Source organism: Panthera tigris, chromosome A3, assembly GCF_018350195.1.
Source record: "Panthera tigris isolate Pti1 chromosome A3, P.tigris_Pti1_mat1.1, whole genome shotgun sequence".
Lineage (NCBI taxonomy): Eukaryota > Metazoa > Chordata > Mammalia > Carnivora > Felidae > Panthera > Panthera tigris.
The window spans coordinates 86,460,795-86,483,623 of NC_056662.1; the positions used below are offsets into that span (position 1 = coordinate 86,460,795).

Sequence of the window (22,829 nt, forward strand, 5' to 3'; positions counted from 1 at the left end):
TGGCCAACTCATCTTTGACAAAGCAGGAAAGAATATCCAATGGAAAAAAGACAGTCTCTTTAACAAATGGTGCTGGGAGAACTGGACAGCAACATGCAGAAGGTTGAAACCAGACCGCTTTCTCACACCATTCACAAAAATAAACTCAAAATGGATAAAGGACCTGAATGTGAGACAGGAAACCATCAAAACCCTAGAGGAGAAAGCAGGAAAAGACCTCTCTGACCTCAGCCATAGCAATCTCTTACTCGACACATCCCCAAAGGCAAGGGAATTAAAAGCAAAAATGAATTACTGGGACCTTATGAAGATAAAAAGCTTCTGCACAGCAAAGGAAACAACCAACAAAACTAAAAGGCAACCAACGGAATGGGAAAAGATATTTGCAAATGACATATCGGACAAAGGGCTAGTATCCAAAATCTATAAAGAGCTCACCAAACTCCACACCCGAAAAACAAATAACCCAGTGAAGAAATGGGCAGAAAACATGAATAGACACTTCTCTAAAGAAGACATCCGGATGGCCAACAGGCACATGAAAAGATGCTCAACGTCACTCCTTATCAGGGAAATACAAATCAAAACCACACTCAGATATCACCTCACGCCAGTCAGAGTGGCCAAAATGAAGAAATCAGGAGACTATAGATGCTGGAGAGGATGTAGAGAAACGGGAACCCTCTTGCACTGTTGGTGGGAATGCAAATTGGTGCAGCCACTCTGGAAAACAGTGTGGAGGTTCCTCAGAAAATTAAAAATAGACCTACCCTATGACCCAGCAATAGCACTGCTAGGAATTTACCCAAGGGATACAGGAGTATTGATGCATAGGGGCACTTGTACCCCAATGTTTATAGCAGCACTCTCAACAATAGCCAAATTATGGAAAGAGCCTAAATGTCCATCAACTGATGAATGGATAAAGAAATTGTGGTTTATATACACAATGGAGTACTACATGGCAATGAGAAAGAACGAAATATGGCCCTTTGTAGCAATGTGGATGGAACTGGAGAGTGTTATGCTAAGTGAAATAAGTCATACAGAGAAAGACAGATACCATACGTTTTCACTCTTATGTGGATCCTGAGAAACTTGACAGAAACCCATGGAGGAGGGGAAGGAAAAATAAAAAGAAAAGAAAAAGAGGCTAGAGTGGGAGAGAGCCAAAGCATAAGAGACTCTTAAAAACTGAGAACAAACTGAGGGTTGATGGGGGGTGGGAGGGAGGGGAGGGTGGGTGGTGGGTATTGAGGAGGGCACCTTTTGGGATGAGCACTGGGTGTTGTATGGAAACCAATTTGACAATAAATTTCATATATTAAAAAAAAAATAAAATAAAATAAAGAGAGAAAGGGACAGCGTGCGCAGCAGGGGAGAGGAGCAGAGAGAGAGCATGTGACTCTTGATCTCAGGGTTGTGAGTTTGAGCCCCACACTGGGCATAGAGCTTACTTAAAAATAATAATCATGGGAATCTCTGTTATCTTCCCCTCAATTTTTCTGTGAACCTAAAACTGTTATAAAAAAACTTAATTTGTAAAAATTTTTTTATTTTTATTTATTTATTTTGAGAGAGCGCAGGCGTGCAGAAGTGGGAGAGGGGAAGAAAGACAGGGAGACAAGGAGACAGAGAATCCCAAGCACGCTCTGCACTGTCAGCATGAAGCCTGACGCAGGGCTCAAATTAACAAACTGCGAGCTCACGACCCAAGCTGAAATCAAGAGTCCGACATCCAACTGACTGAGCCACCCAGGCGCCCCTTAATTTTTTTCCAAATGAGCAGAAGAGGGAACCTACAAAGGATATTCTTTGCTTCAGATGCTAAATTTTCTCTGTCCCTTCCACCCCAGATGGCTCTGGTGTTCAGATCTTACAGTTTCCCATCTGCCCACATCTGAGATGTTAACACCAAGCTCCCTAATTCCACCGTCTACCCTGAATCACTAGACCCAGGCCAAACCTGACCACCAATCCCCTAGCCTGGGCCAGAGTCCCAGGAGGAGAGGTCAAACACTAAAATTTTAAACAAACATGGGAGAATGAGGGGCACCTGACTGGCTCAGTCAGTAGAGCATATAACTCTTGATTTGGGGGTTGTGAGTTTGAGCCCCATGTTGAGTACAGATGCTAACTGTACTCAAGGACAAGGATCAGGTAACCTTGCTGGCCAGCAGAAGTCTCAAAGGTGGAAAAGTATTTGAAAGTCTGGAAGCAGTTTTGCAGTGCTGAGGGATGTGGCTGGGGGACAGTCAGGTAAAATCAGGGGGAAGTGGTATGGGGTGAGTTACAGAAAGAGCCAGTACCACTTATAAAGATTCCAAGCAAAGTGCTATAGCATCATGGAAACTAGTTTCACAACAAAGGGAAAAGGGGAAGCTAAATTCTGTGAAGGGGTTGGGGCAGGGCATGTGTGTCTAGGGGTATCTAGAGGAGACACTTCACATCAAAGCAGCAATTCCAAGAGGTACAGTATAAACATTTAGAAGCTGGAGCAGCAGAAAGAGGCCAAGGACTTGGCTCCTTCCTGAAAAGAATGGAGGTTCTAAAAATGAGGCGAAAAGACACTGAAATAAAACAATGTCTTTCCTTCTGTAGTAACCCAAGGCAGAGAGATCATGGCAGATCTCTGGTGACTGTACTCTTAAGTTTCAAGTGTCTGAGGATGAAAGACAACATATTTGGTCTACATGTTTTCCTGGTTACCCAAAGAAATGGCACTACCTGGGCCCTACCCAACAGGTGATTCACCATCAATTAGTCTATATCACAGCCTGCTGAACCTTACACTTCACACAGTCACATACCAGACTCTAGAAAAAAAACAACCTGGTATGAGCTGTCAAAGTTCTCTCAGTACCTGACCTCACCCGGTGGGGTAGGTTTCATTTCAAAACTGAAAGGGACTGAGGGCTGGGGAAATCCAAAGATCAACAGAGCCAGGGACAGGTGGTTCCCAGCAGAAAAGGGTCCCAGGCTGGAACTCAAAACAGAAACCAGACCACTGATAACACACAATTTATGATGTCTGTCTCCAAGCCTTCAGATACTCATATGTTTTCCAATATTTACAATAGGGCATGACCATACTTATCCAACTCCTGACAACTAAGTATCTAGTTATCCAAGTGTTCAATAAACTTCCTGGCTTTATCAAGTTTTTCTCCCTTGCAAAACTAGCTTTATTAAGTTTTAGAGCTCTGGGTTAACTCCAGTAACTGGGATACCTTGTGAATTTTATAGTTCTTCAAATGGGCCACATTTTTATTTATTTATTTTGAGAAAGTCTCAGAGAGAGAGAGCTTGCAAGCATGAGTGGGGAGGGGAAGAAAGAAGGAGAAAAAGGAAGAATCCCAAGCAGGCTCCACACCGTCATTGCAGAGCCAGAAACATGGTTCAAACCCACAAAACGTGAGATCATGACCTAAATTGAGATCAAGAGTCAGATACTTAACCAACTGAGCCACCCAGGAGCCCCCAAATGGGCCACATTTTAATCATAATTAATTTTATCATCTCTTTGTCCTTCTTCATGTCCCCACAGACCCTCAGCAAAATTCGTGTCTCACTAAAAAATTTCCCAAGTTTTTCATGTTGGCCCTCTCAACAGAGCAATATTCAGTACAATGAAAATATAGGTCATCAAAGAAGTCAAGTTATTTGCTTGAAGTTCATTTTTAACTAGCTGCGTGACCTTGAGTAAGTCACCTTTCTGGACAGTTTCTTCTTCTGTGAAGGTTGGAAACAGATGGAAACTTCCTTGAGTTAAGAAAAGACTTAAGTTTTTAGATCTAAAAAAGGTTAACAAGGGGCAAGCAGAGTTACTTTAAAAAGAAACACACCCAAAGCATATCATGATGAAATCTAAGCATGAAGAAAAAAATTTACAAACTTCCAAAGAGAAAGGACAGGTAATTACTTACAAGGAAAAACAATCCTATTGGCACTGGACTTCCCATGTGTATCACTTGAAACTGAAGACAGGAGAAAGCTGCATGTAGACTTTGTAGTGGCAAGAACGACTATTTGAGAATCCTAAACCAAGCCAAGACATCATTCCTACATTATGATAAAATACAGGAGCACCTGGCTGGCTCAGTTGGTAGAACATGAGACTTTTGATCTCAGGGCTATAAGTTTGAGCCCCACGTTGGGTAGAGATTACTTAAAAATAAAACCTTTAAAATATACATATACATAATTGAGCACAAAAGAACCTTGAAAGTACCACCCAGGCCCCTTTTCTAAGATCACTCAGAGAAAGAAGTACCCTATTCAAATTAATATTTAAAATTGGAATAAAGCTGGGAAAGACAAAGTATACACAAGACATGTTTCCCCTCCCCCATCCCCAAAAGACCTTTTAATAAGGTTGTACCAAATGACTTCTGATGGCCTTTCCAACTACAATCTAAAACTGTCCTGTATACAACTGCCCCTGAAAGTCTGGGTTTGTGAGTTGTTCATCACCTAGTGGCCTGATGAAGTAAATGCAATTTTGTCAAATGCCCGGATAAACTTCCAGCCATTTTGTGAGCTCTAACAGTGTGTACAGGGCAACAGTCTAATGGACATTAGATTACAAGAGTAGGAAACTGCAAACCCTTCAGACTCATATACTATTGTAGAGACTCAGCTCACCATTTATTCGTTCTCCAAAGATGTGGAAAGAGCCCATACTTTGTGCCTAACCATAAGAAGTGAAGCATAGATCTGTTGCAAGGCTGCACTTGCAAAGCAATAAAAAATAGAGACTGCTTTGTGCAGACCAATCCAAACTGAAAGCAAGTTTAGATGCTATGAGAAAACTACAAATGACTTATAAATAGGAAAAGGGTCTTCAAACATTAACAAGATTGGTATATGGAAGATGGATCATAATTATCCTAAATGGTTCCAGAAGACAGGCCTAAAACTGGTAAGTCATCTCAATTAGATTTAATTTCAAAACAAGAAATAATCTCTTACCCAAGAGAACAAGTCACATATAATGGGATTCCTCAAGAAGTAATGAGCTAGCTCCCCAGCAATGGAAGTATTCAAAAAGAACTTGGGTGATCATCTGTCAGGGGGATGATGGAAAGCGTTCCTGTAACCAGATGGCAGATAGTAGGCAAGGAGACTGACTATGGTAAAGGCTCTTTCCAACTCCAAGAGTCTACTATTCTAAAGAAAACAAAAACAGGGCACTTGGGTAGCTCAGGGGTTAAGTGTCCAATTTGATTTCAGCTCAGGTCATGATCTCACAGTTCATGAGTTCAAGCCCCACAATGGGATTCTCTCTCTACCCTCTCACTCTACCCCTACCCTGCTCACACTCTCTACCAAAATAAATAAACTTAAAAAAAACTTTTTAAAGAAAAAACAAAACAAAACACCACCAATAAATAAAGAGTCCTCCCTTTGCTTTTTTTTTTTTTTTAAGTTCCTACCAGGCAGTACAACATAGTGGGTTGAATACCACTTTCCACTTGAGTTAACTATGGACAAATTATTTAACTCTATTTGCCTCACTTTCATTAACTGTATATTTAGAATAGTACTTACCTCATAAGATTACAATAAAGATTTAAATAACAAACTCCTGTTAAATACTAATATATACAAGTGTATCAAACTGGGAGCATGAAAAGGAAAGGTAGCTGGGGGGGGGGGGGGGGCGGGGTGGAAAGTGAAACCTAAATGTGCTGCTTGTTTTAGTTATCTGTAGCCAACTCTTAACCAAAGCATTCCTGACAGTTGCTGGCCAGAGGCTAGGTTCCCTAGGCAACCACCCTCAAAAAAGAGCCCAGACCTACCTTCTTCAGGAAAGCAATGTTCTCTGTCCTAAAATCTGGCATCTTCCCTTACACAAAGCAGACTCCCTAAAACCTCACAAATACCACCACTCCAAAATCAAGGAGTTGAGCAGGTGTTATTCTCCTTACTTCATATGGTCAATCAGAACATTAAGAGTTAGAAGGGATCTCAGAGACCATCTAGAGTGACCCTTTTGTTTAATGAATGAGGACAATGAGGCTAAGAAAAGTGAAGTCCTGGATGTGGCAAGTTGGTGACAAGGTTAGGACAAGATCACAGGCCTCCTTATTTCTAGCCCAATAGTCAAAATCTTCCCATTTTTCAGATGGGAAAATAGGACTGGACCTACTAAGCCACCTACCATATACTACATACTTTACACAGGAAAGAATAGAAACAATAGAGTGTAGAGATCAAGAATGTGGACTCTAGAGTCAGACTGTGTATTCAAATCCCAGCTCCACCACACACACTATGTGAGCTTAAGCAAGTTTCCTAATCTCTCTGTTTCTATAAAATAGGGTTAGGAGTGACTACCTCATACGGTTACATTAAGGACTAGATGAGATAATCTATGTCAAATGCATGGCACATAAAGTGCTCAATGTAGGGGCTCCTGGCTGGCCCAGTTAGGAGGGGATGCAACTTTTGATCTCGGGGTTGTGAGTTCGAGCTCCATGTTGGGTGTAGAGATTACTTAAAAATAAAATATTTACTGGGTGGCTGGGTGGCTCAGTCAGTTGAGCACCCAACTCTTGGTTTTGGCTCCGGTCATGATCCCAGGGTTATGGGACTGAGCCCCGAGTTGGGTTGTGTACTGAGCGTGGAGTCTCTTTGAGATCCTCTCTCTCCATCTGCTCCCTTCCCTGACTCGCACAAAAGAAAGAAAGAAAGAAAGAAAGAAAGAAAGAAAGAAAGAAAGAAAGAAAGAAAGAAAGAAAGAAAGAAAGAAAGAATTTTAAAAATAAATGAATAAAATAAAAAATAAAGTGCTTGATATATACACTGCTCAGCTTCTCATCATTACCAGTTGTATAAGGAGTAACAATCATAATAACAAAAGACAGTAGACAAGCTCCTACTTAGGTCCAAGAGCAGTGGGTAAGATACAGGTGTTTATTCAGCTCCATTTCCTGGCCCCAGCCAGGGAACACTCAACCCCTCAGCAGACCATAAATAACCCATCACTCATTCATTTGTTTGGATCTAAGGAACAATCACTTCAGAGAATAACCAGTACATGCTACAGTGTTAAGAGCACAGATAAAGGAGTCCCTGGGTGGCTCAGTTGGTTAAGTGTCTGACTTCAGTTCAGGTCATGATCTCCTAGTTCATGAGTTCAAGCCCTGCTTCAGGCTCTGTGCAGAGCCTGAAGCTGCTTCAGATTCTGTGTCTCCCTCTCTCTCTTCCCCTCCCCTGCCCTCGCTCTCTCAAAAAATAAATTTAAAATGTTAAAAAAAAAAAAAGAGCACAAATAAAGCTTCCATAGGTCTGAACCCAAGTGTGACCTTTAGATCTATGCTCACCTCAAGTTGGACAAAATGTGGTTCTTGTCCAGGCTCTCACCCTCAATCCATAATGGTGGTACAATGTAATGGTTAAGAAACAAGAGCGCTGAATGGGGTGCCTGGCTGGATCAGTCAGTGGCATGCAACTCCTGATCTCAAAGTTGTAAGTTCAAGCCCCATGTGGAGCCTATTTAAGGAAGGAAGGAAGGAAGGAAGGAAGGAAGGAAGGAAGGAAGGAAGGAAGGAAGGGAAATGGAGTTTGACTTCCCAGACACAAATTACTGTTCTGTCATTTATATTTGCTGTGTCACTAAGGCAAATTAACTTCCCTCTTTCTAAGCCTCTGTTTCTCCATCTACTTTTATTACAATAAAATTTGGTGAGCACTTTCTATATGCCAAGTACTGTGCTTTACAGGGCTTACATCATTTAATCGTTACAACCTCATGAAGCAGTTACTATTATTACCTTCATCTTACAGAAGAGGAAGAAGAGGCAGTTTTCTCACTCAAGACCACACAGCTAGCTACTGGCAAAGCTGTGAAGTCAGTATAGAAAGTTTGACCCCAGAGTCTATGCTCTTTACTCCTACACTGCTGTACTTCTCAAGGCACCAGCCTTCATGTGGTTGCTATGCTGTTAAAATAAGACAATCTACATAAAGTGCCTGGTTCATCAGTTAGACACTACTATTATTGCTGTTGTTATCATCATCAATCCCTTTGAGCCTCTTCAAATAGTACTTCCTGAACTCCAACTTCACCTAAAAGGAAATGGTTGTTTGCCTACGTAGACACCAGCTCACTGCACAGCCTGGGGTGGGGTTCTAGTATTTCACTGCCCTTCTGTAATACAAAAGTAATTACCTGAGTAGAAACACAAGGAAATATTTTCTAAAAACCTGTTACTCTATAGAAAACAATATATTAATGTATTTTTTTTAATAATCATTTTTTTTAACGTTTAACCCTAAAGCCCAAACCCAGGACCCTAACATCTTTGTTTTTAAAAATAAAATCTTTATGGGGCTCCTGGGTGATTCAGTTAAGCAACCAACTCTTGGTTTCGGCTCAGGTCACGATCCCACGGTTTGTGAGATCGAGCCCCACGTCAAGCCCTGTGCTGACAGCGTGCAGCCTGCTTGGGATTTTCTTGTCTCCCTCTTTACTCTTCCCCTGCTCACACTCTCTCTCTCTCAAAATAAACAAACATTTAAAAATATATATATTAAAAAAAATCTTCACTACTCTCGGTAGAAATGAAACATAAGCGTATTAAAAAGTTTTTTGGGGGTTCCTGGGTAGCTCAGCTGGTTAAGCATCTGACTTTGGCTAAGGTCATGATCTCACAGTTTGTGAGTTCGAGCCCCACATCAGGCTCACTGCTGTCAATGCAGAGGCCTCTTCGGATCCTCTGTCCCCCTCTCTCTCTTGGCTCTCTGCCCCTCCCAAGCTCACACTCTCTAAATAAATAAACATAAAGAAAAAAAAATTTTTTTTTTCAGTGGCACCTGGGTGGCTCAGTTGGTTAAGCATCTGACTCTTGATTTCGGCTCAGGTCATATTCTCAGTTTGTGAGTTCAAACCCTGCATCGAGCTCTGTGATGATAGTATAGAGCCTGCTTCGGATTCTCTCTCTCCCTCTCTCTCTGCCCCTCCTCCACTAGCACACACTCTCTCTCCCTCTCTCTCAAAATAAATAAATAAACTTTAGGGACACCTGGGTGGCTCGGTCAGTTAAGTGTCTGACTTCAGCTCAGGTCATGATCTCACCATTCACGGGTTCAAGCCCCACATCAGGCTCTGTGCTGACAACTCAGGGCCTGGAGCCTGCTTCAGATTCTGTCTTCGTCTCTCTGTTCCTCCCCTGCTCTCTCAAAAATAAATAAAAGATTAAAGAAATTTAAATAAATAAACTTTTAAAAAATACTTTATAAAAAAAAAGGAAATTGTTCTCTCTTTCCCTTCTCTACTGCCCCACTCTCAAAATCAGTATTTACTCATTTCATCCTCATAAGAAGACAGACTGATGTCGGGGTGCCTGGGTGGCTCAGTCGGTTGGGCGTCTGACTTTAGCTCAGGTCATGATCTCGCAGTTTGTGAGTTCGAGCCCCACATTGAGTTCTGTGCTGGCAGCTCAGAGCCTGAAGCCTGCTTCGGATTTTGTGTCTCCTTCTCTGTTCCTCCCCCACTCGCACGCTGTCTCTGTGTCTCTCAAAAATAAAGATTAAAAAAATTTTTTTTTAATTTTTTAAAATTTTAAAAATTTTTAAAAATTTTTTAAAAAGAAGAAAGACTGATGTCATTTATCATTATCTCCATTTGACAAGTGCAGAAACTGAGGTTCTGAGAGGTTCAAGACCAAACAGTTAGTACATGGATGACCACAGTTTCTGGAAAAGAACTTTCAGATATGGAGGAAGGTAAAGATAGTAAACTCCTTCACTTATCTTGAAAAAAGTGGCTGTGACAGAGGTTCCTAGAAGATATCTAAAAAGAACCAAGACTGATAGCAGGATTTTAAAGAAGCTCCTGCTCTAATAAGACAAAACTAAACAGAAATTATAATCCAAAAAGCCAGTAATGCAGTGAGCTATCAGCAATCCTGCCCTCCCAGAACCAGTACACAAATTATTGATAAGCCTGATAAAGCAAGACTTCACCTCTGGAGAGATCCATACCCTTGCACACTAGTCCTTACCTCCACCTCCCCAATTCCAAAATGATGTAACACTTTATCCTGTTAGAGAACACAGTACTGTTCAGGTCAAAATAAGCATATTTTAGACTGAGCAACTTGAGGGCAGGAACAATATATTATTTATACATATCTTTCCCTCATTATCTGGTACACAATCCCCTATACATTCAATACGTTTTTGTTTAAAATCTGAATAAATGTATTCATCCAACTGCAATGTGCTAGACACTATTCTAGGAGATGGCAATATAGCAACAAGCAAAACAAAGTCCTAGTCATCAGGAAATTTACATTCCAGTGGCAGGTGACAAAAAATAAACAGACTATAGTAGAGAGAGTCCCCAGTACAGTGCTTGGTACATAGTAGGCATCCCTCAATAAATATGTGAAGAATGAATGAATGAATAGTACCTCAAACAGTGATAAGTTCTGTGGAGAAAAATACAGCAGGAAAAGGGAAGAAGGAATGAAGAGGGCAGGAGATGGCTTTTACTTTAAATAGGATGGTCAAGGAATGTTTCACAAACTAGGTGACAAGAGCAGAAACCTGAAGGAGGTAAGGGAGGAGACCATACTGGTAACTGGAAGAAGTATTCCAGGCAAAGAATACCACTAAGAAGTTCAAGGCTTGGCATGCTGGAGCAACTGCAAGGAGACCAATGTGTCCAGAGCACAAGGAGAAAGTGATAAAAGATGAGGTCAGAGCAGCTGGGGGAGCACTGAATATGCTATGTGGCCTCTTAGATCACTGTAAGGACTTTAATTTTTAACATGGGTGGGACCCAGTGAATAGTTTTCAGCAGAGGAGTGGAATGATTTGATATAAACTTAACAAAATGACTCTGGTCACTGTTCAGATTAGACTGAGGGAAGACAATTTAGAAGGCTATTCTAAAAGTAGCAGGGGAGGTGGTGAGAAGTGTTCAAATCCTGGATGTTTTTTAAGGTAGAGCTCATAGCACCTACTAGTAGATTAGATGAAGAGAGCAAGAAAAGGAAGAGAGTCAAGGGAGAGTCCTCCATATGTTCAATACAACTGAAACTAAAATGGGGAAGAACTGGCAGAGGTACATGTTTGAGAAGAGAAGTTCCAGAATTAATTTGCTGAATACGTTAAGCTCAAGAAGCTATTAAATAACCAAGTGGAGATGATATCTTGTAGGCAGTTGGATAGGAGTCTTGAGTTCAAGGGAAGACATCCAAGCTAGTACTATACACTTGAGAGCTGTCAGGGTATAAATGGTATTTGAGGTCTTGAAAGAGAGCACCCAGGGAATGAGTATAAACAGAGAAGGGATGCAAGGACTAATCTGAGTACTCCTTCATTAGAGGCTGAGGAGATAAGGAAGAATCAGCTAAAAGGTGGGGGGGGTGAGAAGGAGGGGCTGGTGAGGAGGGGGGAAACCAACAGAGTGGCATCCTGGAAGTCAAACGAAACTAATGTGCAAGGAGGGAGTTTCAGGTGCTACAGGGTCAAGAAGATGACTGAGAAATGACCACTGAATCTGTGTGCTATTTTCCAAGCATGTTCTTCCCTACTCTACATATAGTACTTTTTTTTTTCTTTTACTCCAGGTAAAATCCCAGTATTGTCCAATGAATACACATAAGGTTTTTATTTAATGCAGCTATATCCATGTCCACAACAGATTTTACATAGAGAATAATGTTAAATGCTTTGTCTGGTTGAATTAACTGTCTAACAATGTTCCCTAAGTCTTGTTTGTGCTCAATAGGGGAGATCAGAAAAATGAGCTTTAGGGGCACCTGGGTGGCTCAGTCGGTTAAGCGTCGACTTCAGCTCAGGTCACGATCTCGCGGTCCGTGAGTTCGAGCCCCGCGTCGGGCTCTGGGCTGATGGCTCAGAGCCTGGAGCCTGCTTCCAATTCTGTGTCTCCCTCTCTCTCTGCCCCTCCCCCATTCATGCTCTGTCTGTCTCAAAAATAAATAAACATTAAAAATAAATAAATAAATAAATAATAAACAAACATTAAAAAAAAAAGAGCTTTTTAAATGTATTTCTTTTGTTCTGCCATAAAGTAGCAATTATTCTTGAAATCCTTTCCCTCCCCCCTAACTCAAAGATCCTAACCAACTAAACAAAGACCCTAAACTTCCACACATACACCTCCTTAAAAACAAAGCTGAATACGATCAAATCCAAAAGTTGGATAAGAAAGGGATATGCTGGGGCGCTTGGCTGGCTCAGTCAATGGTGCATGCGACTCTTGATCTCAGGGGTTGTAAGTTTGAGCTCCACATTGGGCACAGAGATTAGTTAAAAATAAAATCCTAAAAAAAAAAAAAAAAAATGGCGGGGCGGGGGGATATGCTATGCCTTGCACCTTCTTTCCTTTATTGCACAGAAGTTTAATAACCATTTGCTAATTCAAAGACTGTGCTTTATTTACATTTTCTTCTTACAATCTATAGACCAGAAGTACAATTTCTGATATCTTCATCTTTTACAAAAAAATTTTTTTTAATATTTGAGAGAGAGAGAGAGAGAGAGAGAGAGCAAGCAGGGGACAGACAGAGAGACAGGGAGACATAGAATCTGAAGTAGGCTCCAGGCTCTGAGCTGTCGGCACGGAGCATGACACGGGGCTTGAACCCACAGACTGTGAGATCATGACCTGAGCAGGAAGTCAGACGCTTAACTAAGCCATCCAGATGTCCCTCTGATACCTTCATCTTAAAAGAGAATCCTGCTACAAAATAAGGATTTAGACTTTCTGTGCTCTAGTAAGCATAATCAAATCTCAATAATGTACACTTCTAAAGCAGTACAACAATCACGAAAAACTGGATCATGCAAACATCCTTCATACCTTCCTGAAGTGGCTTCAACTTCTGAATGGACCGCATACTCTCTGCCTTTGGGCTTTTGCTTCCCTGCCTGGAGTTACTCTTTCCTGCCCTCCACCTTGTAATCTGCCAACTTGGGACTCAGCCTAAATGTCACCTTCGCTAGGCAGTCATTCTGGATCCCCTCCAAGGCTGAATCAAGGGCCTTCTTCTAAGCCAGTAACATCCTCTGCTTACTTATATCCTAATACCTTAACATATTGTACTGCAAATCTGTTTACTTGTCCGTGTCCCTTTCCAGATCATAAACATCTTGAAGGCAAGAACAGGATCTCATTCATTTTTATATCCTTAGTGTCTGGGACATATCAAGCAATCCATAAGTATTTGCTGACTGGGGTGCCTGGCTGTCTCAGTTGGTAGAGCATGCAACTCTTGATCTTGGGGTAGTGAGTTCAAGCCCCACACTGAGAGTAAAATTAAACTTAAAAATAGTAATAATTGAAAAAAAAATTGCTGACTGAATGAATAGGATAAAATTTGACCTGGAATACTTTAATGTGATTTTTATAGCACATTTTCCTTGATAAACCAATAGGACTAAAGCTAATATTGAAACTATTGGTGTCTAATCACATCCCCAGCTGATAGTAGAAACAAATTTTCCCTACTTGATATTGGAAAAAGAAGATTAAAAAAGAGACATGGTGGTTCAGATCAGTTCATGAGTTCTCATACCAGCTGTTCTTTCTTGGTGCAAGCCTATGCTTCCCACATCACATAAGGAGCAAATGAACCTCGGAATTGTTCTCTTCATATCCGTTCCACTGATCTTGTTTTCTCCTCTTTTCTCTGCCCTTGTCTTTTTCCTTTTCTTATCTTTTTTCCTTCCTCATTTTCTTCTATACTTTACATTTGTACTCTGTTCTCATTTTTCCTTTAATTTTTCTCTGCACTCCATTCTCCATGACTTATTTCAGTCAGAGTAACCCTTGGGAATCCACAGGCATTACTTTCCCCAACCAGGAGAACTTAGACCAAGGATGTTGCTGTATTTCCTGGGCACTTTTGTAAGGCACACCAATATATTTCTTAAGTTTCTGAGAAAACTCAGTATTAACCCCATAACGGTAGCACAGGGTCACCAGTATATGAGATTATTATTGTAACTATTGTTCCTATCTACAAAGTGGGCAAGAAATATTTCGTAGGTTATACTTTGTAGTATCCCAGAAAGTGATAGGGTAAAGATCCTCTCAATTTACTATAATTTCAAATAAAAGAAAAATGAGAAGCTAAATCTGAAAGAGTAAGAGAAGAAGAAACCATGTTGGTTTTTTGTTTATTTTTTGCAAAACTGCATGTTGGTAGGGCAAATTTAAAAAGCTGTAGTACAGGGGCGCCTGGGTGGTGCAGTCAGTTAAGCATCCGACTTCAGCCAAGTCACGATCTCGCGGTCCGTGAGTTCGAGCCCCGCGTCAGGCTCTGGGCTGATGGCTCGGAGCCTGGAGCCTGTTTCCGATTCTGTGTCTCCCTCTCTCTCTCTGCCCCTCCCCCGTTCATGCTCTGTCTCTCTCTGTCCCAAAAATAAATAAAAAACGTTGAAAAAAAAAATTTTTTAAAAAGCTGTAGTACATTTGCTGGAAAAGGTATATTGGGGGGGCGGGGGGAGGGGGAGGGATGTGGTCCCTGCCTCCACAGCCTCATCGAGGAATAATTCCCACCACTTCCCAAACCCATAAATGTAAACATTAGACAAAAAGAGGAAAGAGCTTTTCTTAAACCAAAAGAATCAGGAACCTAACATAAATGGACTAGATGCTCTGGGACAGAAAAATAAAGGCTGGATTGAAAGCTTTCTGAGTTAAAGATAAAACTATTCCATGTGTCAAAGTCAGTGCAACTAGCATCAAAAGCCAAGGAGAGGAACAATCCACAACTAGAAGTCAAGAGACCCAGCTCAGGTCCTGACAAGCTGTGTAACCTTGGGCAAGTCACTTCATTCCTCTGATCTATAGATAGCTCTTCCATAAAACAGGCATATTTATACTTTCATGGCAAGGGTGTCTGTGATGATTAGTAAATAATGTGAAATCACTTTAAAACATTTCATAAACATGCCAATGTGAGGTAAAAGGAAGCAAAAATCCCTCCTCTGAATGGAATATAAATCCTGTGGTTCAATTTCCAAAGTCTAAGCCTGACTCACCTTCCCAAACTCATTAAACCCCTTAACTAACCTGCAGTCATTCAAATGGGAGGAGAAGAGTCATGTGTGAGGCTCCAGGGGTGGGTCAGTGACTAGTCAAATGTTCCATATCTCAGTGGCTTCATCTGTAAAATGGGTGGTGTGGAATTCAATCACGTATACACAAGATACTGCAGGTCTGAGGAAGGGAGGGGGAAATTTACCATAAGTAAAATATTTACATAATCCTCCTCCCTCCCAGAGATACCCAAGATCATCAAGTATCATCACTCCCTGGATAGAATTAGAAAAAATCATTTAATCTGTTGTTTTACACGTGGGAAAACCAAAGCCCAGTTTTGAACTGGGTTGTAGACTTCTCAAAGTTAGACAGTGGGAGAGCTGGAGCTAGGGGCCAGAGCCACAGATTCCCAAGTCCAATGTCCTCTCTACCAGATCTCTGGGTCACCCATGACACCAATGCCCTGTACAACACACTATCAACACCAATGCAGATTACAATTTAATTAACAGCCAAACGTAGCCTTCAGGGGGGCGTGGGGGCTATAGGACTCTGGGGGAAACAGAGAGGCTGGGAAGGGGAAGTCTTTATTGAAGGAAGAGGTGAGTAGAATCAGGGAGGTACTCAGATAAGAAGGAATTAATGGAAAATTTCAGGCAAAAAGGCTTTAAATAGACAGGAAGAAAGACCCAACGTGTACATTTTTCTTCAGGGGAAATAAATATGTGACAGATTTAGAGACCAAAATATTTTGTTTTAACTTTTTTTCACATTTACTTATTGTTGAGAGACAGAGAGAGACAGAGTGTGAGCAGGGGAGGGGCAGAAAAAGAGGGAGACACAGAATCCAAAGCAAGTTCCAGGCTCTGAGCTGTTAGCACAGAGCCCTATGCAGGGCTTGAACTCATGAATTGTGAGGTCATGACCTGAGCTGAAGTCAGATGCTGAACCAACTGAGCCACCCAGGCACCTCATACAGACCAGAGTATTTTGAATAAGGATATAACTCTTCATTACATAGAATTTCTCTTGTTGCCTCTTCAGTTTGTTTGTAACATTTACTAATAATTTTAATTCCCTAAACAGCTCTGTCTCCCTTAAAGACAAGGCCATCTGCAGAGACCACATCTAGCTCAGTGGTAAATATACAGGCTCTGGGCTCAGACTGCCCAAATTCAAATCCATATTTTACTATTTAATAACTGTGTGTTAGACAAAATCCTTCACCTTTCTGTATCTCTGTAAAATATAAATTGCATCACTTTCATCTCAGGAGTTTTGTGAGGATTAAATGTGTGTATTAATCATTTTGGTCACAACCTTGTAACGGTTTGTCACTTCAGTTGTGATATACCTTTTTATTTCACGTAAACAAACAGAAATGACCAGAGTACACCGCATACAGTAAAAATAAATACTGTTTTACAAAGATTTGGTTTCTGTAACATATGTCTATGCATATATGAATTATTTTGTAAAAATGTTATGTCTTGATGGCTTACTTTTAAAACTGTTGGGGTGCCTGGCTGGTTCAGTCAGTGGAGCACGTGACTCTTGATCTTGGGGTTGTGAATTCGAGCCCCACAATGGGTATACAGATTACTTAAAAATAAAATCTTAAAGAAAAGGAGGGGAGGACTTGGGTGGCTCAGTGAATTAAGCAACCAACCCTTGATTTTGGCTCACGTCATGATCTCATGGTTGGGTTCATGAGATCAAGTCCAGCTCCATGCTAACAGTACAAAGCCTGCTTAGGATTCTCTCCCTCCCTCTCTCTCTCTCTGCCCCCCGCCCCCAGCCACACACACACATACCCCTACCCCACTCAGGGGCTCACGTGCACACTAGCACACTCTTTCTCTCTCAAAATAAATAAACTTAAAAAAAAAAATGTGAGAGCCACTGAAATAACATACAGAATAAAGCTTCAAACAGTGCCAGTCACAAAGTTAGCACTTAATGCTAGTACTGCCATTGTTGCTATAATGTACCCACCAATTAAAGTTGGTTATAGAATTACACAAAGTAACGCAAAGGCACTTTGAAAACTATGATATATGACATTAATGTAAGTTAAAAGAAGCAAAAAGCCCTTCTCTCCATCTCTAACATCCACACAAGTAGAGCCCTGTTCAGGCACATATTCCTTGCTTGACCTACAAGTTATTCGTTACACTGAACTGAAGAGTTCATAGACCATGATTTCCTTAACACTGTCATGCTCTGTCAATATTTGCAGAGAAATGGAGGCTTGGCGCTAAAGTGAAATTATTTATTTTTACTTGGTTGGGACACTGGGGTGAGGAAGGCGGAAGTCGTGCCCATGGGTAGCTAAAGGAAGCAAGTGAGTCAGAGAAACTGCTTGCTTCCACAGAGCCAGGTAGACTTGAATGTGCCACAGACAAGGCTGGACTGACACATACTTCAGCCTTTGGGTAGGGCTGAATCATTTCCCACTCCCAATTCTCACCCAGACACCAATTTTTTAATTAAAAAAATTTTTTTAAATAGCATTTGAGCCAAGGTATAGTTCACACCAGGAAAAGCTGGGAATCCCCAAAAGATACAAACGGGGTGACTATGCACCAAAAGGTTACCTGAGAGGTTCTTTTAAATGACAAGCTCACCTAAACTTCAAATAGCACTTAAATTTTAAAACACTGACTTACAGAAAAATTTGAGAAAGTGCTCACCAATAAGGAAATCAGAAGGTCTGGAATCCATCCTCCACTGTGTGACCTTGAATTAGTCACTTCATCTCTCTGGGCCTAAGTGAATTCATCTGTTAGAAAAAGAGAGAGAAAAAGATAACACCTACCTCAGATCACTGTAAAAATTAAAGATAGTATGCAGTAAAATGCTAGCACAGGATCTTGCGCTGGTAAATGCACAATAACATCTATCCCTCCATACTGAAAGTTAATACCACTTGTGGTAAACTTAGGTTCACCGGTCAGCTAGCCTCTGAAAATGGTCACAGGTATCCAAACTGCTTCATGAAAATTCTAAGAAATTTTATAAGACCATTTCTCAGTCTCTCCAGCACACCAGCCTGTGCTAGAGGTCTAGGAAATCAGTAACTTCCCATCTTATTTCTTAAAGCAGTGATTCCTAAATGCTTTGGTAACTGGGGGCCCAAATCATCCACTGGCACTGCCCCCCCCATTACCCATTATTAAACTTAAGACTATGAGAGACTCGGCATCACACCTACATTTTACAGTTATAAACATTCCCATTTCAAATTAATGGGGGAAATGCATTCAAATTCGGCAGCTTAGGTTTGGACCAGAGTGGTTAGAGCACTGGCTGCGAGGGAAAGGCGCTGGCCAACACGCACGGGGTGGGGAAGTGGGGGCATTTTGGAGCTTTCGGGTCGACCCCAATTTCTCGTTGGCAACGAATCCAGGCCACGTGTCGCCATTTTGTGTTCTGGAAACATGGCGGCCACCCCGTGGGGAAGGAAAGGGGCGGAGGGACCGCCACGTTAGCTGCTTTCCCTGAGGGATCCTGAAGCACGTTGTGCACACGTCTGTCTGTGTGCCTTTTCTGTCTGGCTTAGCCGCAGGAAAGAGAAAGGGCTAGAAATAAACGTACACGAGCCTCCCAAGCGACCTTTCTTTGGCGAGAGGGACGTGCGGTGGCGAACCGGCAAGAAAGGCCTTCCAAGATGGCGGGGCCCGACAGGGGCCGCCCCCAAGGGGAGCGGGGCGAGGCGATCGCACCAAAAGGGGAAACGGGGGAAAGGCCGAAACGCAGAAGCGGGAAAGTGAGGAGTGTGGGGGGAAATCGCAAGAATTCTCCAAGCACTAGTCAGTAACCCTGACTAAATGCGGCCCCAAAAGGAGCACACCATTGTCCTAAATGCCTGACGAGACTGCCACGACTAAAACGACACTGTGGGATTTCTGTAGGTTCAACCGAAAGAAACTTGCAAAATGCAAACAAAGCATTATGTAAATGGACGCCATTCTTTTTTAAGGCCCTGTTTCCAACACTTCCCAGAAGTCATCAACAGAGCCGCGACTCTAGCGGTGGCACGGGTGGGTTTCGGTCTTTCTCCTCACCAGCTGCCGTGGGGAGACCAGGACAAGGGTGGGGGGCCTGGTACGGGCGCCCGGACGCCTGGGGCGAAGGGGCCCCACGTGCCCACGCGCGCGCGCGCGCGAGCACGCGCCCACCACACAAGCCTCGCCTCGCCGCCCCTCCCCCCCGGAAGACCGCGGCTGCCCCTCCCGTCTCCCCACACCCTCGCGCACGCGCTCTAGCCACCTCACGCGCACGTTTTAAACCGGCGGCGTCCCAGCTGCCGCCTGCAGTTACCGCCGGGGCTGCCCGTGTCGCTCCGCATCCAAGCCCTTTTTGTAAGGCGGGAAAATAATATGTCGCCCCCACTCACAACATTAACATTCCCAAACATCTGCCTGTGACGCTGGAGTTAATAAAATGCACGTTGGTTTTAAAACCTTGCCGGACTCACAGATTCTGCCCATCGTGGCTTTATCTTCAATGCTAAGCTGTTAAAAGAGTTTTTTTTAAACTACCATGCGAAGGTTGGCGCAATCTTGTGACCTAAAAAATACGGGTCCTCAGTTTTTTTCAAGGGGTCCTGCGCGGCAAGCACTTCCGGGGTCAGAGGGTACGCGGGGTTGAAAGCGGGCTTCCCGCCCCGCCCAGACCGCCGAGGCTGCCGCCGGAGTCGCCACCGCCGCGCCCTCGCCCACCCGCCCGCCCGCCGCTCCCGGCCCCGCTCGCCCCCTCCGCCGCCGCCGCCCGCCCCTGCGACGACGCCGCGGCCTCCCGCCCGCGCCCGCTCGCTCCCGCGGCCCTCGCTCGCCTCGCGCCGGCAGTTTTGGGCCTACACCTCCCCTCCCCCCGCCAGCCACCAAAGACTTGACCACGTAACGAGCCCAACTCCCCCGAACGCCGCCCGCCGCTCGCCATGGATGCCGGTGTGACTGAAAGTGGACTAAATGTGACTCTCACCATTCGGCTGCTTATGCACGGAAAGGAAGTAGGAAGCATCATTGGGAAGAAAGGGGAGTCGGTTAAGAGGATCCGCGAGGAGAGTGGCGCGCGGATCAACATCTCGGAGGGGAATTGCCCGGAGAGAATCATCACTCTGACCGGCCCCACCAATGCCATCTTTAAGGCCTTCGCTATGATCATCGACAAGCTGGAAGAAGATATTAACAGCTCCATGACCAACAGCACGGCGGCCAGCAGGCCCCCGGTCACCCTGAGGCTGGTGGTGCCGGCCACCCAGTGCGGCTCCCTGATTGGGAAAGGCGGGTGTAAGATCAAAGAGATCCGCGAGAGTACGGGGGCCCAGGTCCAGGTGGCGGGGGATATGCTGCCCAACTCCACCGAGCGAGCCATCACCATTGCTGGCGTGCCGCAGTCTGTCACCGAGTGTGTCAAGCAGATCTGCCTGGTCATGCTGGAGACGCTCTCCCAGTCTCCGCAAGGGAGAGTCATGACCATTCCGTACCAGCCCATGCCGGCCAGCTCTCCAGTCATCTGTGCGGGCGGCCAAGATCGGTGCAGCGACGCTGCGGGCTACCCCCATGCCACCCATGACCTGGAGGGACCACCTCTAGATGCCTACTCGATTCAAGGACAACACACCATTTCTCCGCTCGATCTGGCCAAGCTGAACCAGGTGGCAAGACAACAGTCTCACTTTGCCATGATGCACGGCGGGACCGGATTCGCCGGAATTGACTCCAGCTCTCCAGAGGTGAAAGGCTATTGGGCAAGTTTGGATGCATCTACTCAAACGACCCATGAACTCACCATTCCAAATAACTTAATTGGCTGCATAATCGGGCGCCAAGGCGCCAACATTAATGAGATCCGCCAGATGTCCGGGGCCCAGATCAAAATTGCCAATCCAGTGGAAGGCTCTTCTGGTAGGCAGGTTACTATCACTGGTTCTGCTGCCAGTATTAGTCTGGCCCAATATCTAATCAATGCCAGGCTTTCCTCTGAGAAGGGCATGGGGTGCAGCTAGAACAGTGTAGGTTCACTTATAACCCCTTTCTGCTGTTTTCCCATGATCCAACTGTGTAATTTCTGGTCAGTGATTCCAGGTTTTAAATAATTTGTAAGTGTTCAGTTTCTACACAACTTTATCATCCGCTAAGAATTTAAAAATCACATTCTCTGTTCAGCTGTTAATGCTGGGATCCATATTTAGTTTTATAAGCTTTTCCCTGTTTTTAGTTTTGTTTTGGGTTTTTGGCTCATGAATTTTATTTCTGTTTGTCGATAAGAAATGTAAGAGTGGAATGTTAATAAATTTCAGTTTAGTTCTGTAATGTCAAGAATTTAAAAATTAAAAAATGGATTGGTTAAAAAATGCTTCATATTTGAAAAAGCTGGGAACTACTATCTTAAACTCTTTGTTGGTGCTTTTTTTTCCCTTCCCTGTTAGCGTTAGGCCTTTGTAGGGAGAAGGTTGGGCCCATCCTTGGTGTTCTGTCTAGCCCTTTTCACCTATTGGTAAGATTCCATTCCCTTTCTGTCCCAACAAAGGAACATGGCAGGCTGGGCCTGCTTTGGGATATTTGCAGAGACCGAGGGGTTCTCCCGGAGAGTGACATTCCTCCAGCCAAGTTCCAGAGAGAGGTCTCTGCCCATTTCTCTGGTAGAAAACCTGGGTTTTCTCTGAAAAAGTATGGCCATTCGGTATAAATTCTGATGAATGGCAGTGTGTCCTCCCCTCTTGCCAGCCCCACCCCCCACCCCAGTCTCACTGGGAAAACTCTTAGCCAGGAACAAAAAAATGTTCTGAGGTGGGAGGAGCCTGGGGGGACCCAGAGAAGAGGTGGGGGAGGGAAAAGGGCTGGGCTGGAGCTGGGATGGGAGGGAAAGGGGCAAGGGTGGGTTTGAGGATTTGGAAGAGGGCAGGGGTGGTGGTAGGGATGGAGGGGTCTTGGGCACCAGGACAAAATGGGGGATGGTACCAGCGGGGCGCATGTGTCGAGCATGCACCTGTGGCAAGCAGCCTGTCAGAGGATGTTATTACACCTGCCAAGTGGTGAATCCAGAAACAAAAGAGGCCCTGCTTCTAACTCTTCAGCTGTGTGCAATGTTAGAGAAACCATACCAGGAAATAATCCTGCCTGAATGGGGCAGGCCTCACAGACAGGATTGTAGACAGATCCATTGACTATAGTCTGAAATGGTGTTAAAAATGCAGATACCTGGGTCCCACCCCCCAAATCTAAAAAGAAGACCATTTTTAACAAAACCCTGAATCGTTCTTAGATTTGAGTGCCACTGATTTCACCGGTGGATTAGGAAGATCTTGCTGCGAAGGCCTAGTTGCCTTATGTCCACACCAGCCAGTAGGATTAGGCTAGACTTCATGAGAAGAAAAATTCTCTACCATTAGGCAAAGACACGCTAGAAACAGCAATACAATATAAGATAGTGAACGATTAGGTGCCAGAGTGATTAGTTCAAACCCCAGGCACTGTGGGAGATCACTAACAGCAAAGAGAAATTCCTGTGGGAGGGGAGTATTCCACACAATATTTGTTGAGGCTTATTCTCTACAGGATATCTGTTCTTTTTTTCTAAACTACAGACCTGGTTCCAAGAGTCCCTGGAGGTAAGATTGGGGCCTACCATACATTTTATACACAACTGTGGAGTCAGACAGGCAGTCACTGAAGGGAACCCACATTCTGGAGTTAAACCTGAGTTCAAATTTGAGTTCTGCCTGTCGTGGCCTTGGGCAAATTAGTTAGCCTCTATATAAAATAGAGGTGTTAAAAGTACACATCTCTTGGGC

General features: G+C 43.6%; 1 protein-coding gene and 1 long non-coding RNA gene across 18 annotated transcripts in view; one reads left to right on the forward strand and one right to left on the reverse strand.

Annotated features, from left to right (window-relative positions):
• The window catches only part of LOC102971500, a 103,998-nt gene extending 84,273 nt beyond the window's left edge, over positions 1–19,725 (reverse strand). For 5 of the 17 annotated variants that reach the window (XR_001510438.2, XR_006215802.1, XR_006215805.1 and 2 more), the window contains exons 1-3: positions 18,626–19,250; positions 17,722–17,810; positions 15,059–15,205 (exon numbers count right to left, since the gene is read on the reverse strand). This is a non-coding gene — a long non-coding RNA (uncharacterized LOC102971500). The other 12 variants (XR_006215795.1, XR_006215796.1, XR_006215794.1 and 9 more) reach the window with 8 other exon arrangements.
• A 108-nt stretch (positions 19,726–19,833) lies between these two features.
• PCBP1 (poly(rC) binding protein 1) lies at positions 19,834–21,389 on the forward strand. The gene has a single exon (XM_007083401.2). It carries the CDS (start codon positions 19,971–19,973, stop codon positions 21,039–21,041), a length of 1,071 nt encoding a protein of 356 aa, XP_007083463.1. The 5' UTR covers positions 19,834–19,970; the 3' UTR covers positions 21,042–21,389.
• The last annotated feature ends 1,440 nt before the right edge of the window (positions 21,390–22,829 follow it).